The 22,586-nt window shown below is 42.9% G+C and overlaps 1 protein-coding gene across 1 annotated transcript in view; it reads right to left on the reverse strand.

Moving 5' to 3' along the window:
* Window positions 1-22,586, reverse strand: part of PDE8A (phosphodiesterase 8A) — a 95,703-nt gene that overhangs the window by 50,823 nt on the left and 22,294 nt on the right. Inside the window, exons 2-5 of the mRNA XM_027089414.1 lie at window positions 17,338-17,394; window positions 15,548-15,738; window positions 7,004-7,060; window positions 6,250-6,304 (exon numbers count right to left, since the gene is read on the reverse strand). Coding sequence (XP_026945215.1) covers window positions 6,250-6,304; window positions 7,004-7,060; window positions 15,548-15,738; window positions 17,338-17,394 — 360 coding nt within the window. The remainder of the gene's footprint in view (window positions 1-6,249; window positions 6,305-7,003; window positions 7,061-15,547; window positions 15,739-17,337; window positions 17,395-22,586) is intronic.

Here is a 22,586-nt window from a genome sequence, read left to right on the forward strand (position 1 = left end):
CATCTCTTTGCAGCTGAGTTTCACAGAGGTAACTCGCACTCAGGCAACATTCTCCTACAATCACTTCAAACAGCAGCTCAACTAAGCTGACAAAGGATTACCCTCCACAGCAGAGGTATTGGCAGAGCCATGGCTTTGCCCAGTCTCTCTTATTGCTGTGGACAGTAACTGTTTTGTATAATAACTTTTACATAATGGAAACATCTCAACGAAGCAAATTTACATGGGAATGGGAAGCCTGAGCACCACCAAATTATGTATTTCATGAAGACATCTTACAAGTCACTACGTTCTGTCACGTAGTTATATTCAGATGTAAAAAAATATTTGTGAACATTTACTCACCCCTATTTCTGTGAACAGCTCTTGCTTTCACCTGCTCAATACACGGATAATACTCTATCTAACTGAGGAGGAAGCTGGGGCTAAGAGGCAGGGCATCTGCAGGCCACTATCAACAAGCCAAAGCCAGACCAATCTAGGGGACAGGGCCCCTTGTGGAGCTCCTTCTACTGCCAGTGAAGGCAGATATCCCTGTTTGAACAGTGCTCAGGGTCTTGTCTTTGTGTCAAGAAACCTAAAAATCCAGCCCCAAGTTCATGCCTTAAAAGCTGTATGATTCTCCATGAGGTCCTTAACCTTCCTGAGCCTGCTTCCTCACCTGCAAAACAAGACACCCTGCTCCACCACAGACGACCACGAGGAAGCACTCTAACTGTAAACTGTTGCACAAACATAAAGCACAGTGACTGCCGTCCCCTGGGAGGGAAGGCAAGGCCTGCTGGCCATGGGCATGATGGTTCCCGGGTCTGCAGGCCAAACACAGCCCTTCTTACCCACAGAAGTCTGAGAGAGGTGACATGCCTACCAGCTCCCCGCTGCTGAGAGGGGAGGAGAGTGCTGGCCCTGCCGCTCCCTCCTCAGTCAGCCATGACCCCTCAGGCACATCCAGGAACACTGCCCACCTACAGAGGCGCCCACTGCGGACCAGGCAGGAATAGGGAGGAGAGATTTCCGGGTATAGTGCTTGTGCCACTCCAGGAGACAAGGGGTGGGGGACAGGTGTCTCCAGCTGTCCACGCACTTGCCTGGCTTCACCTGCTCTGCAGGCGACATCTTGGGACACGGAGCCATGTGTATTATGTGTCATGGCCTCCCATGCATGCAACCAGAGTTTTCACTGGGTGTGAATGTACATATCCAAACTTTTTTACCCCAAAGGTGGACATCATGGCTAAAAAACAAGCACATGTGACTAAAAGTACAGCATCTTGCTCCTGCTATCTGCCCCTCCCCCTCACTACCTCTGCTTTGTTCTGTGTATCTAAATATCCTGTCTTTCCTGCCCTTCTCCACCTTCCATTCATGTCCCAAGGATTCCACAGGGCATGGAGGGTGGAGAAGGGCAGCAGGTCCAGGGATCTTCAGGCATCAGGCTGCTGCTCCCTCTGCTTGAACAGCAGCTGGTCTCCCCTCCCCAACCCATCCCACAAGAGGGGCCGGGGCCACAAGTCCTGCAGACTCCTGAGACAACTGCACCTTGCTTTCTCCAGAGCATACCACACCCACCTTGCTGGGCCCCACCCAGTGGTTCTCAACCCTTGGCTGCATATTAGAATTCCCTGCAATCTTAAAAAATAATACCAACGTGCAGGCTCCTCCCCACACCAACTGAAACAGGGTCTCCGGGGAAGCCTTTCAGGGGGTTCTAACGTACAACTAGAGTTGAGAGATACCAAACCCTAACCTTCGAGATTTTAGTCAGAAAAAGATCAGCTGCCAAGTCCAACTGAGGAGGCAAGTAGGTCTCCATCCATCCATCCTGAACTCCTGAACTACGGCCAATCCACAGAATAGCTGACTGCCCCCTGAATCCCAGAGTTCTCACTGTGGTGATGGCTTTCAGGTCCAGGGCTGGGCTCAAGCATGGGCCCCACTGCCTCCCAGCCATGAGACTCTGGAGAATCACCTTCCCTCCAGGTCTGGATGCTCCTCTCTGTCTCCGTGCCCTCTGTCACCTCACTATCCTTTTGTTACCTGAGGGTACAGGACTCTGCATGAGAAGAGTTAGCACGTGTAGTCTCTGAGGACTGGTCACTGACTTGGATTCGTCACTTATAAAGTGGTGAGGCTGCTGCTATCTCCATACTTCCTAAGTCACAGACCTCTAAAATGACTACTTTAAATTAAACCCTTTGTGTTTTTTGCATGGGAGTGTTTTCGCAGAGACATGCACTTAACCGTGGTTCCCAGCAAACGCTTCGGGGGGACACCTTGATTAAGTTGTACGGGTGAGAGGGGCAGGCAAAGTGTGTATGTCGGTTACTTTTGAATTTTCAAATTAGTTTCATGATAACTCAATTACACTAGGAAAATACAAAGTCCATGGCTAACTAGACTTTCTACCAGGACACGCTTCCCAGTCCACGAAGCTGTGCTGATGGACTTCCTTGTGCAGAATTTCAAACACACAATTTCCAACACTGCATCTATGACCTCGTACAAATAAAAAGCTTAATGACTGCTGGTGGCTGTAGGTAAGCAAACAACCCAAGGCAAGATGAATAATCTATCCCACAAGTTTCACTAGTTTCACTGCAAAGTGGAAGCATCGAAGGTCTTTGTTAAGAATAGCCAGTTCTGGGCTTCCCTGGTGGCGCAGTGGTTGAGGGTCCGCCTGCCGATGCAGGGGACACAGGTTCGTGTCCCGGGCCGGGAAGATCCCACATGCCGTGGAGCGGCTGGGCCCGTGAGCCATGGCCGCTGAGCCTGTGCGTCCGGAGCCTGTGCTCCGCAACGGGAGAGGTCACAACAGTGAGAGGCCCGCGTACCGCAAAAAAAAAAAAAAGGATAGCCAGTTCTGCAGCTTAAGAGTAATAATATAAAGATCTTCAAAGTTATCTGGGAAAGTTTTTTGCCTTTTGTGAATGCTTCCCTAAGCAGTTTAAGGAGGGATGACCTAACGATTCTTGGGAATAGGTGATCCACAACTTCTAACCTGGGATTCTTAAAGGAATGCTCACCTTCACGCTGGCTGATGTGGTTTTTCTCATACTAGCTCACGTGGATTACTGGAGGTCAGGGAATGGGAACAGGCACTGATACGTGTGAATGTTGTGGGAGTGTCAAAAAGGGAGAACCAAAAAACTATGTAATAATAATAATCTAAAATTTTTATATAAAATTATGTGTGTACAAAACAAGGTCTTAAGTTCCACCTTATCTGATGTTAATATTGTTCCTTTTGTCTGCATTTATTTGCTACCTCTTTGTTTCTTTATTATTAAGCTCCTTTTATCACTGTCTTATAAACATCATATAATTGTACTTTTGTAACCCAATCTAATGGCTTATCCTTTAATGGAAGAATTCAGCCCATTCCCATGCACTCGATTTTACTCTTATCTTAGTGTTTATGATTGCTTTCACACTGTTGTTTCCCCTTCCTTGGATCTGCCAATTTGATCAAGTTGCTATAAATTCCATATGGTTTTTTTTGTTGTTTTTTGGCCGCACTGAGCAGCTTGCGGGATCTTGGTTCCCTGACCAGGGATTGAACTCGGGCCCTCGGCAGTGAAAGCGTGGAGTCCTAACCACTGGACCGCCAGGGAATTCCCGCAAATTCCATGTTTTGTTAATCTGGAAGTTTACTTAAACTTCTCTATTAATGGTTGCTTTCCTTTTCACCGATCTCAAAAGCAGACATAGATTTCTTTACTATTATTTGAAAACAAAATACCAATTACCTCCAGAACAAAGTATCTCCCACCAGCACATTTCCCATAAAGAAGCAAACTTCAGAATACTTTCACTGCCCACCCCCATTCCCTGTCTGCTAGGTGAGGTCACGAGAATCCTTTTACCTCTACTTCCTCCCCCCAAACCTTGAAGACACCTAGGGTTTGTTCAGATAGTCTAGAATTTAAATACTGAGATATTATTGGATGTTATGTAATGATAATTACATATAAACATATATATTCTACATTGCACACACATACCCGTACCTGTGTATGTACACACGCAGACACAGAAAGAAGGAGGGCTCGAGAAGGAGGGAGGAGCAGGGGAGCATGTGCGCAGGGCAGGCTCACCTCCCATCACTTCTCTCTACTGCTCTCTCCCTCATCTTAGAGTTTCTGTTCCAGTTCATTTGTTCTATGGTTGAAGTCCTTACTCAATTATTTTCCTCAGACAGGGCTGCTGGGGAAATACATCTCTGAATTTTATGTATATCCCCCAAAAGGAATATCTCTTTTGCCCTAAAGGGCACGAACAATAACTTAGCTGGGTGTGTGACTCTCAGGTTACAGTCCTTTTCTCACCAAAATCTCTAATCAGATGAGACATTATTACTGTTTTATACAGTAAATATGTGTGTATAATGACCCCACATTCACATTTTCTTGTTCCTCATTCCTTCTTGCCTTTCAGGCCTCCCACTTGAGATTTACCTTGCTTCTGTTTGAAGTACCTCCTTACGAATTTCCTTGTGAGAATCTGCTACTTACAAACTGCCTCAATTTTCATATTTCTGAAAGTCTTTATTACACCTTCATTTTTCAAAGTATTTAGGCTTGGTATAACAATCTAGGTTGGCAGTTATTTTCTTTTATCACACTGAAAATATTATTCCACTGTTTTCTATCTTCCGTTTATTGCTGCTGAGAAGCTAGCTGTTAGTCTGTTATTCTTTTGAAAGTTAATCTTTTTTCTCTGGCTAATTTTAAGATCTTCTCTTTGTTTTTTCACTATGATGTGTCCTCTCTTTTTATTTACTCTACTTTGGAATTTTGGAATCTGTGGACTGAAGTCTTCCATCATTGCTGGAGAATTCTCTTCAAATACACTGCCCCATTCTCTCTCCTGTCCTTCTGGAACTCCAGTTATATATATGCTAAACCGTACATTCTACCCTCCACATTTCTAAACCTCTGTAACTTATTTTCTATTTTTTTTAACTTTGTGCTACATGCTGGATAACTTCTTCTGACCTACTAAGTTTTCAAATTTTCAGTTATTGTATGTACACTTCTCAAAATTCAATTACGTTCTACCTAAAATGTACTGTCACTTTTTATACTTTCTTATTCCTTGTGACTGTGAGGGTCTGTTCATGCTGTCTTTCTCCCCCGGCTAGTTCTCACTTGCAATGCCTTGTCTCCTGGTGGACTGGTTAATGCTGAGTGCTGCCTGCTGCCCTTGACTGATTATTTGCAGAGATTCTCTGAGGCCAAAGAAGAAGGTGTCTTTCTCTGGGAGGATTTGTAATTTGCTTCTTCCAAATACCTGGGAGTGCTACCATCCAGAATCACCTTATTTATTATTTTTTAATACATTCATTTATTTTATTTTATTTTTAGCTGCGTTGGGTCTTCATTGCTGCGCACAGGTTTCTCTCTAGTTGCAGCGAGCGGGGCTACTCTTCATTGCGGTGCACAGATTTCTCACTGTGGTGGCTTCTCTTGCTGCGGAGCACAGGCTCTAGGTGTGCAGTCTTCACTAGTTGTGGAGCACGGGCTCAGTAGTGGTGGCTCACAGGCTCTAGACGCAGGCTCAGTAGTTGTGGTGCACGGGCTTAGTTGCTCCTCAGCGTGTGGGACCTTCCCGGACCAGGGCTCAAACCCATGTCCCCTGCATTGGCAGGCGGATTCTTAACCACTGTGCCACCAGGGAAGCCCCAGAATCACTTTAAACTAAGTTCAAGGCTTGAGGTCTCTGGACTACCTCACTGATAATATTAATTTGGGCTACAAATCTGCCCAACAATCAGCCTTACATAAGCTCTCTCCATCATGATTCCCAAGGCTCATTGCCAACCAGCTGACCAAAGCATTCAGAAGCTTTTTGGCTTAAGAGAAACCAACAGACTGGAGCCAGTGGTGGAAAGAAAGGGAGCCACGTTGGGGAGGTCTTACTTCCAGAATCCTTAAACTGGCTTTAAAGTTGCATGTATACATGTAAGCATTATAACAACACACCCTATGGTATAATTTTTAATGAGTAAGCCATTAAAGGAGATTTTAATATGTTTAGATGACTTTAGCAGGCATAGTTTTGAGAGACTAAGAAAGCAAAGTGTTGTGGATTATGAGATTACCAGATTATAAAGTTAAACCAAACTGTAACACAGCATAAGGACAATTTTTTTTCTTCAAATTAATTCAAAACTATTGCTGGGCTCTAAACTGAGATAAAATACCTTCTCATGCTGAATTACACTTGTATAACAAAAAAGTGGGTACCTACCCTTGTAAAGCCAGCCTCAATGAGGGACATTACAGATGACTCTTCTCTAACCGCCCTTCAAAAGGATATAGTAAATGGTTAGAGACAGTTTTTATCAATTACATCTCACATCTTTAACTACTCATTAATTTACATAATATTATAATTGTCACATAATGAGCCCTTTTAGATGAATTAGATTAACATACAAATCAAACGTATAAAGTTGAAAACAGTTTTCTGTTTTAGTTTCACACTAGGCTTTTTGGCAGTGTGTATTAATGCCTGAAATACAGAGATTACACTAACAGCCAGGACACAGGAGTGACTGTATATCTATTTAATACATAAAACTTTTAACTTAAACTAAATTACTTCTATTCTTTCCTTACCTCCAATTTTAAAATGAAATATAAGATTTCCCCCAATTATGTATAATTCAAATCTTCATAGATATCTGGAGTTTGAAGTCCCTAGGAAATACGCCTGGAAAACATTCATACTTTAGGAATGGAATTCTCTCGTGGTTTACCTATTTCTAAAGGGAAAGGCAGTCCAAAATCACAAAACCTCATATGAGAGTACAAACTCCAGCCATGAATTTAACTGCCAAAATGAAAGAAAATAAGAAAGAGTAAAGAAAAAAAAGGCCCAACTAAAAAGGGTGAGGCCTGTCACGGCCCACAAGCTGTTATTTGGGCCTCTGTTAAAAGCAAAATTACACTGACACCTGAATTTCAACATCAAAAAAGAAGGAAAGAAGGAAGTATCTTACCTGCGTACTACACCAACAATAACTGTGTTTTCTGAGAGTTCTGATGATCTGATAGACCTTTAAAAAAAAGTTTTAAAATAAATTTAAAGCAATTCTTTAAAAACTAAATATACCTAAACGATTTTGGTAGACCCATTAAAGTTGGGGGAGAGGGAGAAGGAAGAGCAAAAGATCCCTTCATACGCTGGAGTCACCTTCTTAGCTACTTGATCTTTCTCTCTTTGGAGGACAAACTCCTAACCAGTGGCCTATGGTAACCCTAACAATTATGGAGTGTGAAGATAGTGCAAATGATGTGCCTTCTACTTGTTCTGCTCTTTGTTAACCTAAGCTGTTTCAGGCAGAAAATTTTCCCTACCTGGGGCTTACATGAAAGGGGTTACTCATCTCTTCCTACCAAAGGAAAATGCAAGTTTATGTATATTACCACTAGCTGATGGCGACAAGTCCAGTGGGGGTGAAGAAGCCCAAGGGTCAGCTCTCCACTGTATTCTAAGCAGTGCAAAGAAGGGTTCCCAAGTAGAATGCAGGCAAAAACAGTAACAATAAATATTCAAAGCTTGGAAATGCAAGATATTCTTATCAGTCAGAAAGAGGAGAATCAACACCTGACAGGAAAAATTAAGAATGGAAGACTGGCTGAGAAAAGTAGAAGACACTGCTCCACTTAAATGACCCACGGAGTATGAGTCTGCCCGCAGGGACTGAATTTAACCTTCCGGAAAAGCAGCTTCCCAGAAAGTCACGGGGAATGAAAATACAGCCAAAAGATGAGAGAGGGCAGAGATAAATGTGACAGAGAGGAGCAGGAGGAAAAGAAATTGCTCCACTGGAGATATGCAATGGCTTTGGCCCATCCTACCCTGGGGAAGAAAGCTGATCTATCCGAAGAGGAGCCAGGCCACAGGGAGGGAGGGAGGAACTCGGCCCCTGGCCGGGAAGGAAGAGGACTCACACCGGAGGGTGACTTCAGACGGAGGAGATGGAGAGGACTGGATCCAGACTGCCCCAGCCAAGTCAGAAGCACGCTGGCCCCTGGACAATGTGTCCAGGATGGGACAGAGAGTAGCCCAGACTTACTGCCTTACTTCAGTTCTGCTGGTTCAAGAATCACTTGTGTCACTTCTGAATCACTAAACACGGAAACTGATTTGAGTGACTATTTCTCAATTCTCCCAAGGATGGTTCATAACATAACAATTCCAGATGCGTAAGAGAAAAGTCAATTCATCATATACAATGGATGCCTCGGTTTTGGCAAAGTTTCTCTGTAAAGGGCCAGATAATAAATATTTTAGGTTTTTTGGGCCATACAGACTCTGTCACAACTACTCAATTCTGCCATTGTAGCACGAAAGCAGCCACAGACAATACGTAAACGAATGGGCCTGACTGTGTTCCCCTTTGCCTATCCCTGCCTCACGGCACTGAGGCTTAATTTTCCCATGGAGCTCAGGGTGAGAAAGGCTGAAGTCCAATGACAGATGCAGACTAGCTCTGGGGTTGGGAAGTTGCTCAGGGATGGAAAAGCAGCCCTAGGGACCAGCCAGTCTCTCTCCTGGACCACGTAGCTCGTAACACTCTCTCTCTCGCTCTCTCTCTCTGTGTCAACACTTCTGCTTCTCCTAGGGCCCACTGTACTCCTCCAGCTTCTATTTGCCTACCATCTCCAGAGGGAGCCAACCTAAAGGGCACTGGCTACCTGGTTCTACCGGAAGAGTCCTCTTGACAGGTCGCTGAAGGGCCTGCTGACCAGGTGCCAGGCCCTGGTCCAAACATGGTCTCCCTGCCTAGAAAATAGCCAAGCTCACCTTCCTGGAGAAGGAGCCATGGGAAGGGCTGTTTTGGCTCGGGAGGGTGACTGGCATGGCAGACCCTCACACAACAGACAAGGCCAGGTCACTTTTCAAACCTGTTGGCTAATACTCACCCTAGCACTAATCTTAGACAGGGAATGAAAGACATGGACTCACGAATGGTACTTCCATGACTTCTTAGGACACTGTAGTTGTTCTTACATTTATACTTCTATCATATCACGAAGATTTAGAGGGAGAAAAGGCAATTTAAGTATGCAGCCAGCCATTTCAAACTAGCTCTCATCTTTTTACAAGAAAAACAGAGATCTGAGTGGTATAATAGCAAGTACGCAACCACGTAGATGGTCTCAGTTAAGTAGATTTGAATACAGAGATGAGGGGCACTGGGCTAAGGACAAAGTAGAAGGAAAGACCATGTTTCCTGGAGACAAGCAGGTCCCTGCAAAGGAGGTCTAACACGGTATGAAAAGGCAGAGGTGTATTCTTAACTTTCTCTGGTCCATAAGAAGGAAGAACTGGCTAGAAAATAGAAATGTCGGGAATCCGGGTTGCAAAATAACACCCTTTACTTTAGAATTCATGAAAACTAAGAAAGAAATGACATGGCGTCATCAAAATATACACCCGGACATTTGGAAGGAAGATTTCAAGAAGTCAGAAAAAAAGATGGGGCGTGAGGGACTTCCCTGGCGGTCTGGTGGCTAAGACTTTGCCTTCCAATGCAGGGGGTGTGGGTTCGATCCCTGGCCAGGGAGCTAAGATCCCACATGCCTCCTGGGCAAAAAATCAAAACATAAAACAGAAGCAATATTGTAACAAATTCAATAAAGACTTAAAAAAAAAAAAAAAACGGTCCACGTCAAAAAAAAAATCTTAAAAAAAGAGTAAAAATAGAAAGATGGGCCGTGAGTCTACAGCATGAGATTCTGAAAGGCTGCACAAGCATACTGGGAAGCTCTCAGAACCATGCTACCTGGTGAAACATTTGCATTTGATTTGGTTATGCACAACAGAAAACTCCAGAGAAAGTGGCTTAAACAAGTCTTGTCTCCCACATGCAAGGTGTGCAGAGGTGAGCAGTCCAAGCTGCAATGGCACTCTGCAGCACCAGGAACCGGGCTCCTTCTGTCTTACGTTCCTCTATTATTGTCTGTACGTGGTTTCTTCCTCATGGTCCAAGACAGATGCTGAGCTCTAGCCATAACATCCACATTCCAGACAGCAGGAAGAAGGACATGCATATTCCCTTCATGGACACTTTTCAGAAGATGCACATGACACTTCCATTGGCCAGCTGCAAGAAAAGCTAGGGAATGCAGTATATTTTCTAGGTGGTCGTATTCCCACCTAAACACTAGATATTCTGCTATTAAGAAAAGAGTAGAAATGGATATTGGGGGGCAACTACCAGTCTCCAGATACACTAGGAAACTACAAGTAATTCTGATGATGGTCTTGATACAAAACTGGAAAAAAGGCCACATGCTGGAGACTTACTGTATGAACATAGCAAAGCTCTTCAACGACTTAAATTTTACAAAACCACAACTCCATTACTTGTACTATGCCACTGTTCCCTCTGCCACGTGGAATGAGTTTCACATTGAAAAGAATGGAATTTACGATAGTAAAAAGGATGTTCAGACCAAGGTAAATCCAGAGATGGTTATGAAAGCACACAGCCCTCTGAGTTCAATCTTGCTTCTGCATTCAACACAGACTTTTTTTTTAAAACATCTTTATTGGAGTATAATTTCTTTACAATGTTGTGTTTCTGCTTTATAAAAAAGTGAATCAGCTATACATATACATATATCCCCATATCTCTTCCCTCTTGCGTCTCCCTCCCACCCTCCCTATCCCACCCCTCTAGGTGGTCACAAACCACCGAGCTGATCTCCCTGTGCTACGTGGCTGCTTCCCACTAGCTATCTATTTTACACTTGGTAGTGTATATATGTCCATGCTACTCTCTCACTTTGTCCCAGCTTACCCTTCCCCCTCCCCGTGTCCTCAAGTCCATTCTCTACACCTGCGTCTTTATTCCTGTCCTGCCCCTAGGTTCACTGGAACCTTTTTTTTTTTTTAGATTCCATAAATATGTGTTAGCGTACGGTATTTGTTTTTCTCTTTCTGACTTACTTCACTCTGTATGACAGACTCTAGGTCCATCCACCTCACTACAGATAATTCAATTTCGTTTCTTTTTATGGCTGAGTAATATTCCATTGTATATACGTGCCACATCTTCTTTATCCATTCATCTGTCGATGGACACTTAGGTTGCTTCCATGTCCTGGCGACTGTAAATAGTGCTGCAATGAACATTGTGGCACATGACTCTTTTTGAATTATGGTTTTCTCAGGGTATATGCCCAGTAGTGGGATGGCTGGGTCGTATGGTAGTTCTATTTCTAGTATTTTAAGGAATCTCCATACTGTTCTCCATAGTGGCTGTATCAATCTACATTCCCACCAACAGTGCAAGAGGGTTCCCTTTTCTCCACACCCTCTCCAGCATTTATTGTTTGTAGATTTTTTGATGATGGCCATTCTGACTGGTGTGAGGTGATACCTCATTGTAATTTTGACTTGCATTTCTCTAATGATTAGTGATGTTGAGCATCCTTTCATGTCAACACAGACTTAATTCTGTTAACGTATGTTGGGTTTCTATGCAGTGCTTTACTTCCTCCATCTCCCTTTATAAAAATCTTCCCTTTCATTACAGAGCCCTGCTCCTGTTGCACAGAGGACTAGCTCTTCATTTCTTCTGAGTACACTAAGCATATGTCTTCTAAAAGGTTCTTCAGTTTCTTATAGAAAACAATTTTCTTTGTCTTCAGGCTGTTCTTTCCCCCTCCATAATTTGGCAGCTTTTTGGTCCCCTTCTTTATCCTTGAACAGGAGCAACATCCACCCAGGCAGACTGTCTGCAGCAGAGATGGTCAGAGGAGTCTCCCTTGCACCCCCCTTGGGGTTAGCAGCCGTCCTCCCCTGAGGTCTGGACCTGCAGATCAGGTCAACAGGTGCAAGTTCGTGCTCAGAGAGCGCTGCCAGCAGGCATGCACGGCTCTGCTGCACAGAGGGGACTCCGGGCCTGCTCTCTGCCATTCTCTGGCTAAACCTGACAACTGATGCAGTTTGCTGTTTTGAAACTGCAATATGTGAAGGAATGTTCCCAGGCTCCTTATGCCTCTGCCCCTTCTTACAACATGGTAGGAAAAACCACGTCTTTGTCCATCTCCCTCTGCTCCCTGTCTTGGGTTTCCTAGTGGATGTAGAAAGTAAATCACAGAAGGGATGGTGCTCGGCTCTGGTCGGGGCAACTCCAGCTTCCCAGGCTCAGCAGGACACAGTGGGAGTAAAGCAAAGCCTCTTCCCACTTCCTTCCTGCAGGGCCATTGGAATTTCAGCCTCAGAGGCTGAAGTATGCAGAGGACATTCCAGGAACAGGCTTCTTTATTGGTCCCCATAGCACAAGAGATACAGTGAGAATCCCTGTCCTTTTCCGTCTCCCAACTTCTGACATATCTGTCATCTTATCTTTGGTTCGTTCATTGCTGTGGTCAGTTTTTGTCTCTACAGGAAGTTGGGAGGAGGCCCTGACCTCAGCCTCACAGCTGGCTGACAGGCCTCCGCTCCTTCCATCTCCTTCTCCACTCTCCAGGCGGCAGCCACAGTGCTCTGGCAGTGCACTCCGGACACTCCCCTGCGTAGAATACGCAGACTACGCCAGGGTCTCAACTGCCTACAGGGCAGACTCCAAAGCCTTTGGCTCAGCACACAAGGCCCTCCAGATCAGGCTCGTCTGCTGCTCCAGCTTCACCCTGAGGCAGGGCCCGTACCTGCTGGATCCAGCAGCCACCTGACACCAGGCAGAGGAGCCCTGGACACCCTGCCCGGTCCTACACATGCTGCTTCCTCCACCCAGAATGTTTTCTCCACCGTCCTTCCTTTCAGAACTCCCGCTTATCCTTTGGGACTCAACTCAAACACCCCCTTGTGAAGCCCTCCTAGACACAGGCAACCGCAGCATACCTCCTCTGTGGGCATCTATGAGCTGTGCTGAAATCGCTCGCTTGCCCCCGCCAACAAAAGCATTTGTTCCTCAGAGGCAAGAACCATGTCTTATTCACCTGTATAGCTCTGGTAACAAGCACAGTGTCCTGAACAAAGAAGACCTGCCAAGTAGGGTTCTCTGAACTGGTGAGTTTGAAAATATCGCAGACACAGAATATCTAACCTCTAGGAAGGCATCTGATAAGGAGTGTAAGGAGTTCCACATGCCCCCAGTAGAGAGATACAGCTGAATGCTAATCATTTAGACACATCAGCAACTGATGAAAAACCCTTCACAGGGGGTGTTGATCAGGTATCCCAAAAGGAAGAAATAGGGACAGACGGGGCTCTGCCAGGGCTAAGGTCTCTTAGTGAGCAGTGTAAGTGGAGAGAGAGGGTGAGCAGGTTCAGGAGGGACGGCCTGGAAAGATTCCTTGAAGGAACAGTCCACAGTGGGCAGATGATCTTAAGGGAGATAAACCAGGTAAGGGCCAGAAGTGAGATGAAACTGACTAGGAAAGTAAATCAGGGCCCACTCCTGCCTCTAGAAAACTCACTACAAATGGCACAAGGACTCCTCCCACCCCTTGTCCTCCAAATCCTCAGCCAACAAGACAAAAGTGACGTGGTAGAACACAGCTAGCAAGAAAGACTTCCGATTCTTGGCCAGGGCTGTGACACAGCTGTCAGGAAAGGAGCGTGACCGGGGTGCCTCTGTAGAGGTCTGCTCTCTGGCTAACACGGGGGTGACGGCTCTGCTTACTCTACGCTCACCTACCCAAACCCGCGAGCTTCTCAGTTCGGGAGCCACGCCTACAAGAGGTCTTGATTGGAAGAAGGTACTCAGAGGAGGCCTCCTTGACGGGGCTGGAACATGAACCACACTCTGTGAGAAGCCGCTGACGGCAGTGAGGATGTGCTCCAACCAGAAAAGACCACTCCTGTCCTCAAATGTTGGAAATCTGGGGCCAAATATGGACAGAGCTGGACTCAACATGGAGGAGAACTTATGAAACTCAGAACTCTCCCTTGGGAAACCCTAACCCCCATCAGAGGCTGGATGGAGGGTGGTGGGGACTTGGTAGAAGACATGCACTCATGACAGTCTAAGCTTCTCTAAAACCGCACGTTAAGCAACCCAGGTCACTTTCTCTGTTTTAAAACTGTATAAGTTGTAAATTTATAAATTTGCTGAATGAGTTACCCTATTTGTTTAGAATATTCCCAAAATGTGTAACAACAGTACTTTCTCCTCCTTCAAAAAGTGGAGCATAATTGTATGTTATGTGTACCTTACCACAATAAAAAAAAGTAGACCATAACTACCACAACTTAGTTTTTCTTTTATAACACAGGACAGTCTAGCAGAGCCATCTTTATGAGTATGAATGTCATTGTCCAGCACATACCTGTGGCCAGGACAAGACTGTGAAGGAAGCCAAGTTGTCCTCAGCACCTCATCCCCCTTCACCTTTTCTGTTTGGGCTCTTTGGCTCTCCTTAGATATTTCTCCGGCCTAGCAGCAGTCTACTAAGACTAAAAGCACCATGTATCTAAGATATTTTCTTCCCTTCCTCTGAGTGCTATCCATCAAATGCTAGAGAGAGAAGGGATCTTGGAAACCAAGTGTTCCAAATTTACAGCTGAGAAAACACATCCTCAGAGAAGACAGAGAGTTACCCAAAGGCAGCTGGGCAAGGGAAGAGCCGAGCATAGGACCCAGGGTCAGAGCTCTCTCCACATCTCCACATCCCTCATGGGTGTGCTGTCAGATAACACGTCAAACAAGTCTGGGCTCCAGTGACAATGGCTAACTGCCATCAGCCAGACAGAAACAGGAAAGGGACACGGGCAGCATGGCAGGCAACACAGAGCAAGGCCCGAGCGAAGCTTTACTGGAGGTGGATCGCACCTGGGTAAAAGCCACCTCATCTGACTACCTGAAAGGTGAACTCTCAAGTACATGGAAATCACCATGTACCTGTAAACAACCTTCTGAGAGGATGTCATTTTCCTGTCAGCTCAGTTTTTAACTCCTGTTATATTTGGTTTTCAACCTTTTCTATCTCCTAAAGGTCAACATTTAAATGTCCTTAAAATTAATACATTATAAAATTTTACATTATATTGAAATTATGATTTGTCTTCCCCAACATAAAAGTTTTCTTTCAAATAAAATTGATATTTCACTTTCGCCTTGCTTCCATCAGCAGCAAATGACTTTCTTTAGAAAGTACTTTTCTTAGATTTATGTCTGCTACCCAAATTCTCTCATGATATTGATATTCTGCAAGTATGAGAAACAAGGCACATACACCTAACATTAGAAGACAATTTTCAAAATTTTTATAACTTTAAAAACATCTAGAAAACTATAATAACTCTTGTTGCAGTACTATGCAGGTGACAGTTGTGGTTAATTACATACAGGATTTCATCTTAACCCTTAACGGTTCACATTCAGATTTTCTGTTTTAAGCAAAGCAAAACAAAACAAAAGAGATAGAGATCCCTCCCAGAAATAATAATATTCTAATGTCTTGCTTATTTTATTTGCATGGAAGGCAACTTAAAAGACACTGAATTTAACCTAATGTATTTGGGGCTGCGTTTACTGTCACAAATGCCAGCGGGACTCTTGAGGCCTGAGTCTCAGGCTTACCTGCACAGCACCTCCCCGTCCAGCTGTTGGGGATTTCTGTGGTCAATGATGATGATGTCATGATGTTTGTCCAGGAAACAGGCAAGGGCCGTCTGAGCCTCCTTGATAACTGTACACTTAAACCCTGCTTTTTCACATGCCCTACAGAATCCATTACACTGCTTATCTTCTTTGGGAAACACTAAAAGTACCTGAATCAAAAAAGCATGAACACTTTTAAAAAAAAAAAAAAAAGAAAGGTGCCGTTAGAATTGTCATTTCTTAACAAGCCACAGAAAACTCCCAAGTGTTTTCAAGACAAGTACACAGATGTGAGCATAACGATCTGTTGAGTAAATCCTTTTCCTACATGTAACCCTGGGACGTTATCACTCAGCTCCCTGAAATGAGTGCTATTCTATCTGTTCTTAGTCTGGAAGTCAGTGCATGGATCATAGGCTTATTTCTTTTGCTAATAAGCCCACTGGAAGAACTCAACAAAGACTTGATTAAGTACTTTATCTTAAAACTGAATCAATTAAAAAACACAAATATTTATTTTAGTTAACAGTAAGTTAACTAGGTAAGTCCTTAGATGGCAAACACCAATATTTCAGTCAAACTCCCAGAATACTTAATACTTTAAATAATACATTTAAGTATTCTGACTCAAGACTTTATGTAATTCCTTCAAGTTAAAAAAAAAAATTCCTTTGATTATAAGAGAGGAGACTTAAAGTAGACCAAAACGTTACAACTCAAAAACTGCCCGTTTAGTGACACAAGAACAGCACCAGGTGCAAGAGACAGCTGGCTGTCCTCCTGCCTGGCCTGGATGGGCGAGGCCTGCGTCTGCTGCCCTTTCCCCTGCGCTGCCAAGCCGCCACGCCAAACCTGGGGCAGGAGCGCACTGCTCCATCCCTTCACACTCAGACTGACTAACGGAGGGAAACTGTGGTATGTTGTACAGTCAAGGTGGGACAGCCTAAGGGAAAGAGACTGCAAAGCTGACAGAAACCCCATTCCCCAAGACTCAGTCCCTCTAAGCTTACCCAGGTGCATAAATACCACAAGTGCAAAGAGTTAAGAGAGCACATTTCTTCTGTGCTGCACAGCATGTGGGATCTTAGTTCCCTGACCAGGGATCAAACCCAGGCCCCCTGCATTGGGACCGTGGAGTCTTAACCACTGGACCACTAGGGAAGTCCCAAGAGCACATTTCTGCCAGTCCTTTTCACATTTTAAAAAATGTAACAGTGAGCATGCGTTTGTGTACAGGAAGCATCAAGTAACGCTGGAGCTAAATTTCAATTGGTTATTTTAATATTTTGGATTAGAAAATTTATAGATATTTTCTCTCTGCTAAAGCTGATTCAGTAACAGTAGACCATGCTTTTACTCTCTACATTGGAAAATTTCAAACCTACAAAAAGTCATGAATGACAATAAATGCTAGGACACCCTTCTTCTAGTTTCATCAATTGTTAACATTTTGCCACCTTTGCTTTCTCTCTCTCTCCACATACATACTACACACGTACACACACACACACAATTATACATATTATTTTATTGCTGAACCTTTTAAAGTAGGTTGCAGACATTTCATCTCTAAATACCTCAATGTGTATTTCTAAGAAGAGTACATTCCCTGATATACCTGTAGTACTGCTATCAAGTTCAGGGAATTCAACATTGATCCAATATTTTATCTAAAACAGAAGATTATTTTCAATGTATAACTTTAGACCCTCTCCCTCCCCGTCTTTAAAGAAAATCAAGGTGAAAATTACAGCATGGTATATTATTACCTGGAGCTGATCTGGATGAAATCTCATGGGGCCAAATTGTATATCAGCTACTGCTACCTGCAAGAAAAAGATCTGCTTAAAAATGAAAAGAGAAAAAAAAAAAGATAAGCTTGCTTAAATTTTTCTCTCATCAGTGCCACAGATGAAAATGAAATTTCTACTCTAGAGAAAAATTACGTAAATACTTATTAGACACAGGGATCTCAGTTATCTCCTTATAAACCCCAGGAAAGGTGGAGAGCAGAGAAGGACACATAAAATGAGTCTGATCCCAGCTTTTCTTTTCCTAGCTGTGTGTGACTCTAAGTGAATCACCCAACCTTCGGCCTCAATTCCTCATGTGTTAAAGAGATCACGTGAGATTACAATATAAAGAGCCCCCAAAGATTAGACACTGAATGAACATTGGTTTCTTCCACGTCTACTCCCATCTTTCCCCTGATGGACAACGAAATCTTACATCTAAAATGGCACACACACAAAAAAGAAATCCAGCTATCAGAACCATGGGACCTCAAAGACTCCTTGTTGAGAAACGGTTAACACTTTCATTTTACAGACAAGCACGGTGCTTATCAATAAATGCTTATTGGGAATTTCCCTGGTGGTCCAGCGGTTAGGACTCTGTACTCTCACTGCTGGGGGGCCCGGGTTTGATCCCTGTTCGGGGAACTAAGATCCCACAAGCCTCGTGGTGCGGCCAAAAAAAAAAAAAAAAAAGCTTATCTATTTGAGAACTTAACACCAACACACAAAGATAAATACAGTGTCATAACCAAACCCCAACAAGTAATACAATCATAGCACCAGTGGAGGGCTCAGTATATACTGGGCACTGTGCTAAGGGCTGAACATACGTTATCTCGCTGAACCTTTGCAACATGCTGAGAGTTTACTTTGGAAAGCTGAGGTTCCAAGTACTTTGTTTAAGGCCACACAGCAGCAAGTGGCATCTGGGATTCCACTGACCAGTCTGTTTAGTTTTATAAACTGTGCTGCAAACCCAGGGCCACTGGAAGGTTTGGGAAGTCTGTGCACTGCACAAAGGAGCACAAGGGAGGGAGAATGGAGAGCTAAAATCCAGCCCCAAGCCATGAACCCTGGCCTTGGGTTGCTACCTGGAGGAAGAGACACATTTTGCAATTTTTCCAGAAACACTGTATATATGTGTTGAGGGGATCCCTACCCTACTCCAGGCCGCTGGGTGACGGGTGTGATTTCATACCTAAAACACAGCAGCAGCAGAACTAGATCTATAAACCTTCCCACAAGATACTTCCTAACTGCCTGCCACCTCCCATCTCTCCCCTCAAGCAGTGATCTCTCCTACAGTAAACACATGCAACAAAACCTGCTTCGTGATGGAGGAAGTCCATGTATATTTTTAACTGCTAGAAGCTGATGTCTACTAATTATGGGACACTGGCTCAGTTTCTGATTTGCTTTGTAGTAACTTCATCTCTCAGAAGGTGTAGAATGAGGGTCGCTACTACTCTAGACCTGAGACTGAGGAGGAGGGCTTTGCAGTAGGGTGGAAGGGTGAGCACAGACATCCCACAGCACCGTCTATCCTCCAGAGCTGGGCAGTCACCGGCCTCATCAAGAGGCACAGCTGGATGCCAAAGCCAGAATTTCTGACGGAATATGATCCAGGAGGTCTAAGAGAGTCTTAAAAGAGAGAGATGTGCTCTACGTAATCATACTCCCACAGTGCAGTGAGAAGGAAGGCAAGAGGCACCGAGAGAGACCAATCTGAACAATGACTATTTTGTTGGTTTTTATGAACAAAGTTTAAAGAAATGAATGAATGAAAGAACAAGAAATGATACAGGCCTACTGCTTGGAGAAGACAGTGAAACTACTCAGGAAAAAGAAAGAGAAGGAAGAAAATGACAGGAAAAAGAAGGGAAATCATTTTGCTGATTTTCTACAGTGTTGGGGCAGGGTGGAGTTGCACAAAAGAAACCAGAAAACCCATCAACAGGAGCGCTGTGCCACTGCCTAGGATGAAGCGGTTGCTGGACAGCACTTGGGTCCTCTGTGTGAAACAGCGGCTGCAGCCTCTCACAGAGGATACTCATGAAATTTGCTATGAAGGATCAAGGAGACAAAAGATAAAGTCTGAACGGACAGAAAGAAAATATTTATAAATATCGTAAAAACATATACTAGGTCACAAAGAAAACTTTAAAACATATTCCTTGTACAGCCTTTATTTCCAACCATAAGGCAATCAAACCAAAATTAAAAACAGAAGAAATACCCCCTCCTTGGAAATTTTTAAACTCATGTAACTGCCAGATCAGAGAGGGAAATGCAAACTATGCCTACAGATTGCTTGGAAAATAATAAAAATGAGAATGTCATGTAATAAAACCTACAGGATACTAGTAAATTTTACTCAGAGGCAAAATTCACAGTCTTAGATCTTTCTGTCATGAAACAAGAATTAATATACTAAGCTTTCAAATCACTAAATTTGAGAAAGTCAACAGTACAAACTTAAGGAAACCAGGAGGAGAAAAATAAGCTAAAGGCTATAATAATTAATAAAACTTTAAAATGTTAACGACTAGCTTGATTTTAAAAAACACATACTATATAGTGTCGGTCACAAGCTGAGGGACGAGATAAAAGAATGGACGGCTATATGCTAACACATATATATGCAATCTAAAAAAAAAAAAGTGGTTCTGAAGAACCTAGGGGCAGGACAGGAATAAAGTCATAGATGTAGAGAATGGACTTGAGGAAACGGAGGGGGAAGGGTAAGCTGGGACGAAGTGAGAGAGTGGCACTGACATATATACCCTACCAAATGTAAAATAGATAGCTAGTGGGAAGCAGCTGCATAGCACAGGGAGATCAGCTCATGCTTTGTGACCACCTAGAGGGGTGGGATAGGGAGAGTGGGAGGGAGACGCAAGAGGTAGGGGATATAGGGATATAGGTATACGTATAGCTGATTCACCTTGTTATACAGCAGCAACTAACACAACAACATAAAGCAATTATACTCCGATGAAGATGTTAAATAAATAAATAAATAATAAATAAATAAAAAGAATGGACAGCTAAGGGCAAAAGTCTCATTCTTCCTGGGAAAACAATTCTGAGTACATGGTCTACACCCAAAGTGGGTGAAATAACTTTTACAAACAAAGGACAGAGTAACTTTATGATCTCAACTTGTAAAAATAACTCACCACCGCACTAATTCTAAGAAATAAAAGAAGCTATAGATTAATGTTTTTAAAGAGCATGGATTCTACTTCAGTATAATTTTAGCAGTATCATTTTAAAACATTAATGTTTCAGCAATTCTATTTTACCATTGAATACTTTCTTTATTTACTTAACTAGATTGCATTTTAACCTTACATCCTGTCTACAGGGTATATCCGGCTCTCAGGACCTCTGTCAAGCGGTGTCCCAGCAGAGCCGGACAATTACTTACCACTGCCCCCCCCAAAATAACCACCACCAGGAAATCTGATGACATTACTCAGTGAGCAGACGTCAGCAGTGGGCCCTCAAAGAGTAAACAACTTCCCGACTGCTCTGGATAAGGGGATCGGAACTACTAGAATTCGTGCATTCATCCTTTCTTTGTATATGAAAATCAGAATCAAACTGACCTAATGCTTCAGGCCATAGCCCTCTTAATAATTATTTATTTTTCACATTAATATTTAGAAGGGAATAGTCATTTTCAAATCAGTTTTAATAACAGCTTTCAGTTTCAAAAGCAACTGATATTTTTAGGTAACACAGGAGCAATAATATATTCATGAACTGATATCAGTAATTATACAAGTTGTTGAATTTAGTCTTTTGGGTTTTTAAATATTTATATATTTATTAAGATTTATTGTTAAAAAAAGACTGTTAAATTGGGATATCAGATAAGAATGATGTCTGTTTGTATTTTATTATTTTAAAGTAATTTTTTGTTAATATGGCTGATGGAAATCTGAAATACATTATTATTAGACACCCTGATGAACCACCTATCAGTTTTCTTTTGTTTGCCTAACTGACCTAACTGCGAGGCAAAGTTACTATGTTACCAATCTTGATCACCAGTGGGGGTACGAGAGGAAAGAGATATATAATTCCAACCTGTCTAAATATTCTACTCCTCTGACCCTCCCTTATCCCTTGCCTGCTTTTTTTTCTGCAGCTTTAGTTACCATTTGCCCCACTACATATTTTATTCTCTTCTTATTAAAGGAGTGTCTCTCCCATGAGAATGCCTACAAAGACAGGGATTATCTGCTTTATTTATTGCTATATTTCCAATACCCAAAACAGTGCCTAGCACATGGCAGACATTCAAAAAATACTTCTGAATGAATGTTTGCTCAACAGCTAATCTTTTTTTATCTCTGTATTTAAATTTTTATTTTATTAAGTCTTTTGAAAATGTAATATATTTATTTTTTAACATCTTTATTGGAGTATAATTGCTTTACAATGAGCTAATCTTTTTGAACCAATCATTTATCTAAAAATCATACTCATACCAGCTTATACATATACACATGTATATAATATAGCACTTCCAGTTTTCAGAGTATTTTCATATATATTTTATATTGTAAAGGAACAGAAAGGAAGGAAGCAATCTTAGGAAAAGCCTAAGCACTAGGAACCACAAATGAATCATGTGATCTTTTTCCTACATCCTTTTATTAGAAACAGAAAGTTATGCTGGGATCAATTTATATTAATTGTTTACAAACCTAGGAACTATAGCAAAGACATAAATCAGATTTTGTCTTGAGCCGTATTGTCCCTCCAGGCTTTCCCTGTACAGCCAGTGGCCATCTTGTCTCTCTCTGGGCAAAGAGTGGTAAATTGATCAAAGGGGCACAGCCTGGACAAGAGTCAGGAGACACCAGTTCTTAGGTGGGGAGAGTCAAAATTAACCCAGACATTTGGGGACCACCTACTTACTATGTTATAAGCCAAGCACAGAGGTAGGTACTGAGAGTGCAAAGACCAAATGCCTACCCTGTCCTGAGAAGGAGAAGGGGAAAACGTAAATTATGACAACATGGTGCAGATTTAATATAGAAAGAAGGTGTCTAGTATGTGCTAAAGACTTTGCTTCCAATCATATTTAAATCCAATTTAGTCCTTACCCTATGAGTAAGGGAAGCTCATTAACTCCATTTTATTGATGACCAAACTGAAGCTCAGAGCCGTATTATTAAAGCGCTGGTAAGTGGCAATGGTGGGAACTG

This window comes from Aethalodelphis obliquidens, unplaced genomic scaffold, assembly GCF_003676395.1.
Source record: "Aethalodelphis obliquidens isolate GAN/ISIS:26980383/991018 unplaced genomic scaffold, ASM367639v1 scaffold65, whole genome shotgun sequence".
Taxonomy (NCBI): domain Eukaryota; kingdom Metazoa; phylum Chordata; class Mammalia; order Artiodactyla; family Delphinidae; genus Aethalodelphis; species Aethalodelphis obliquidens.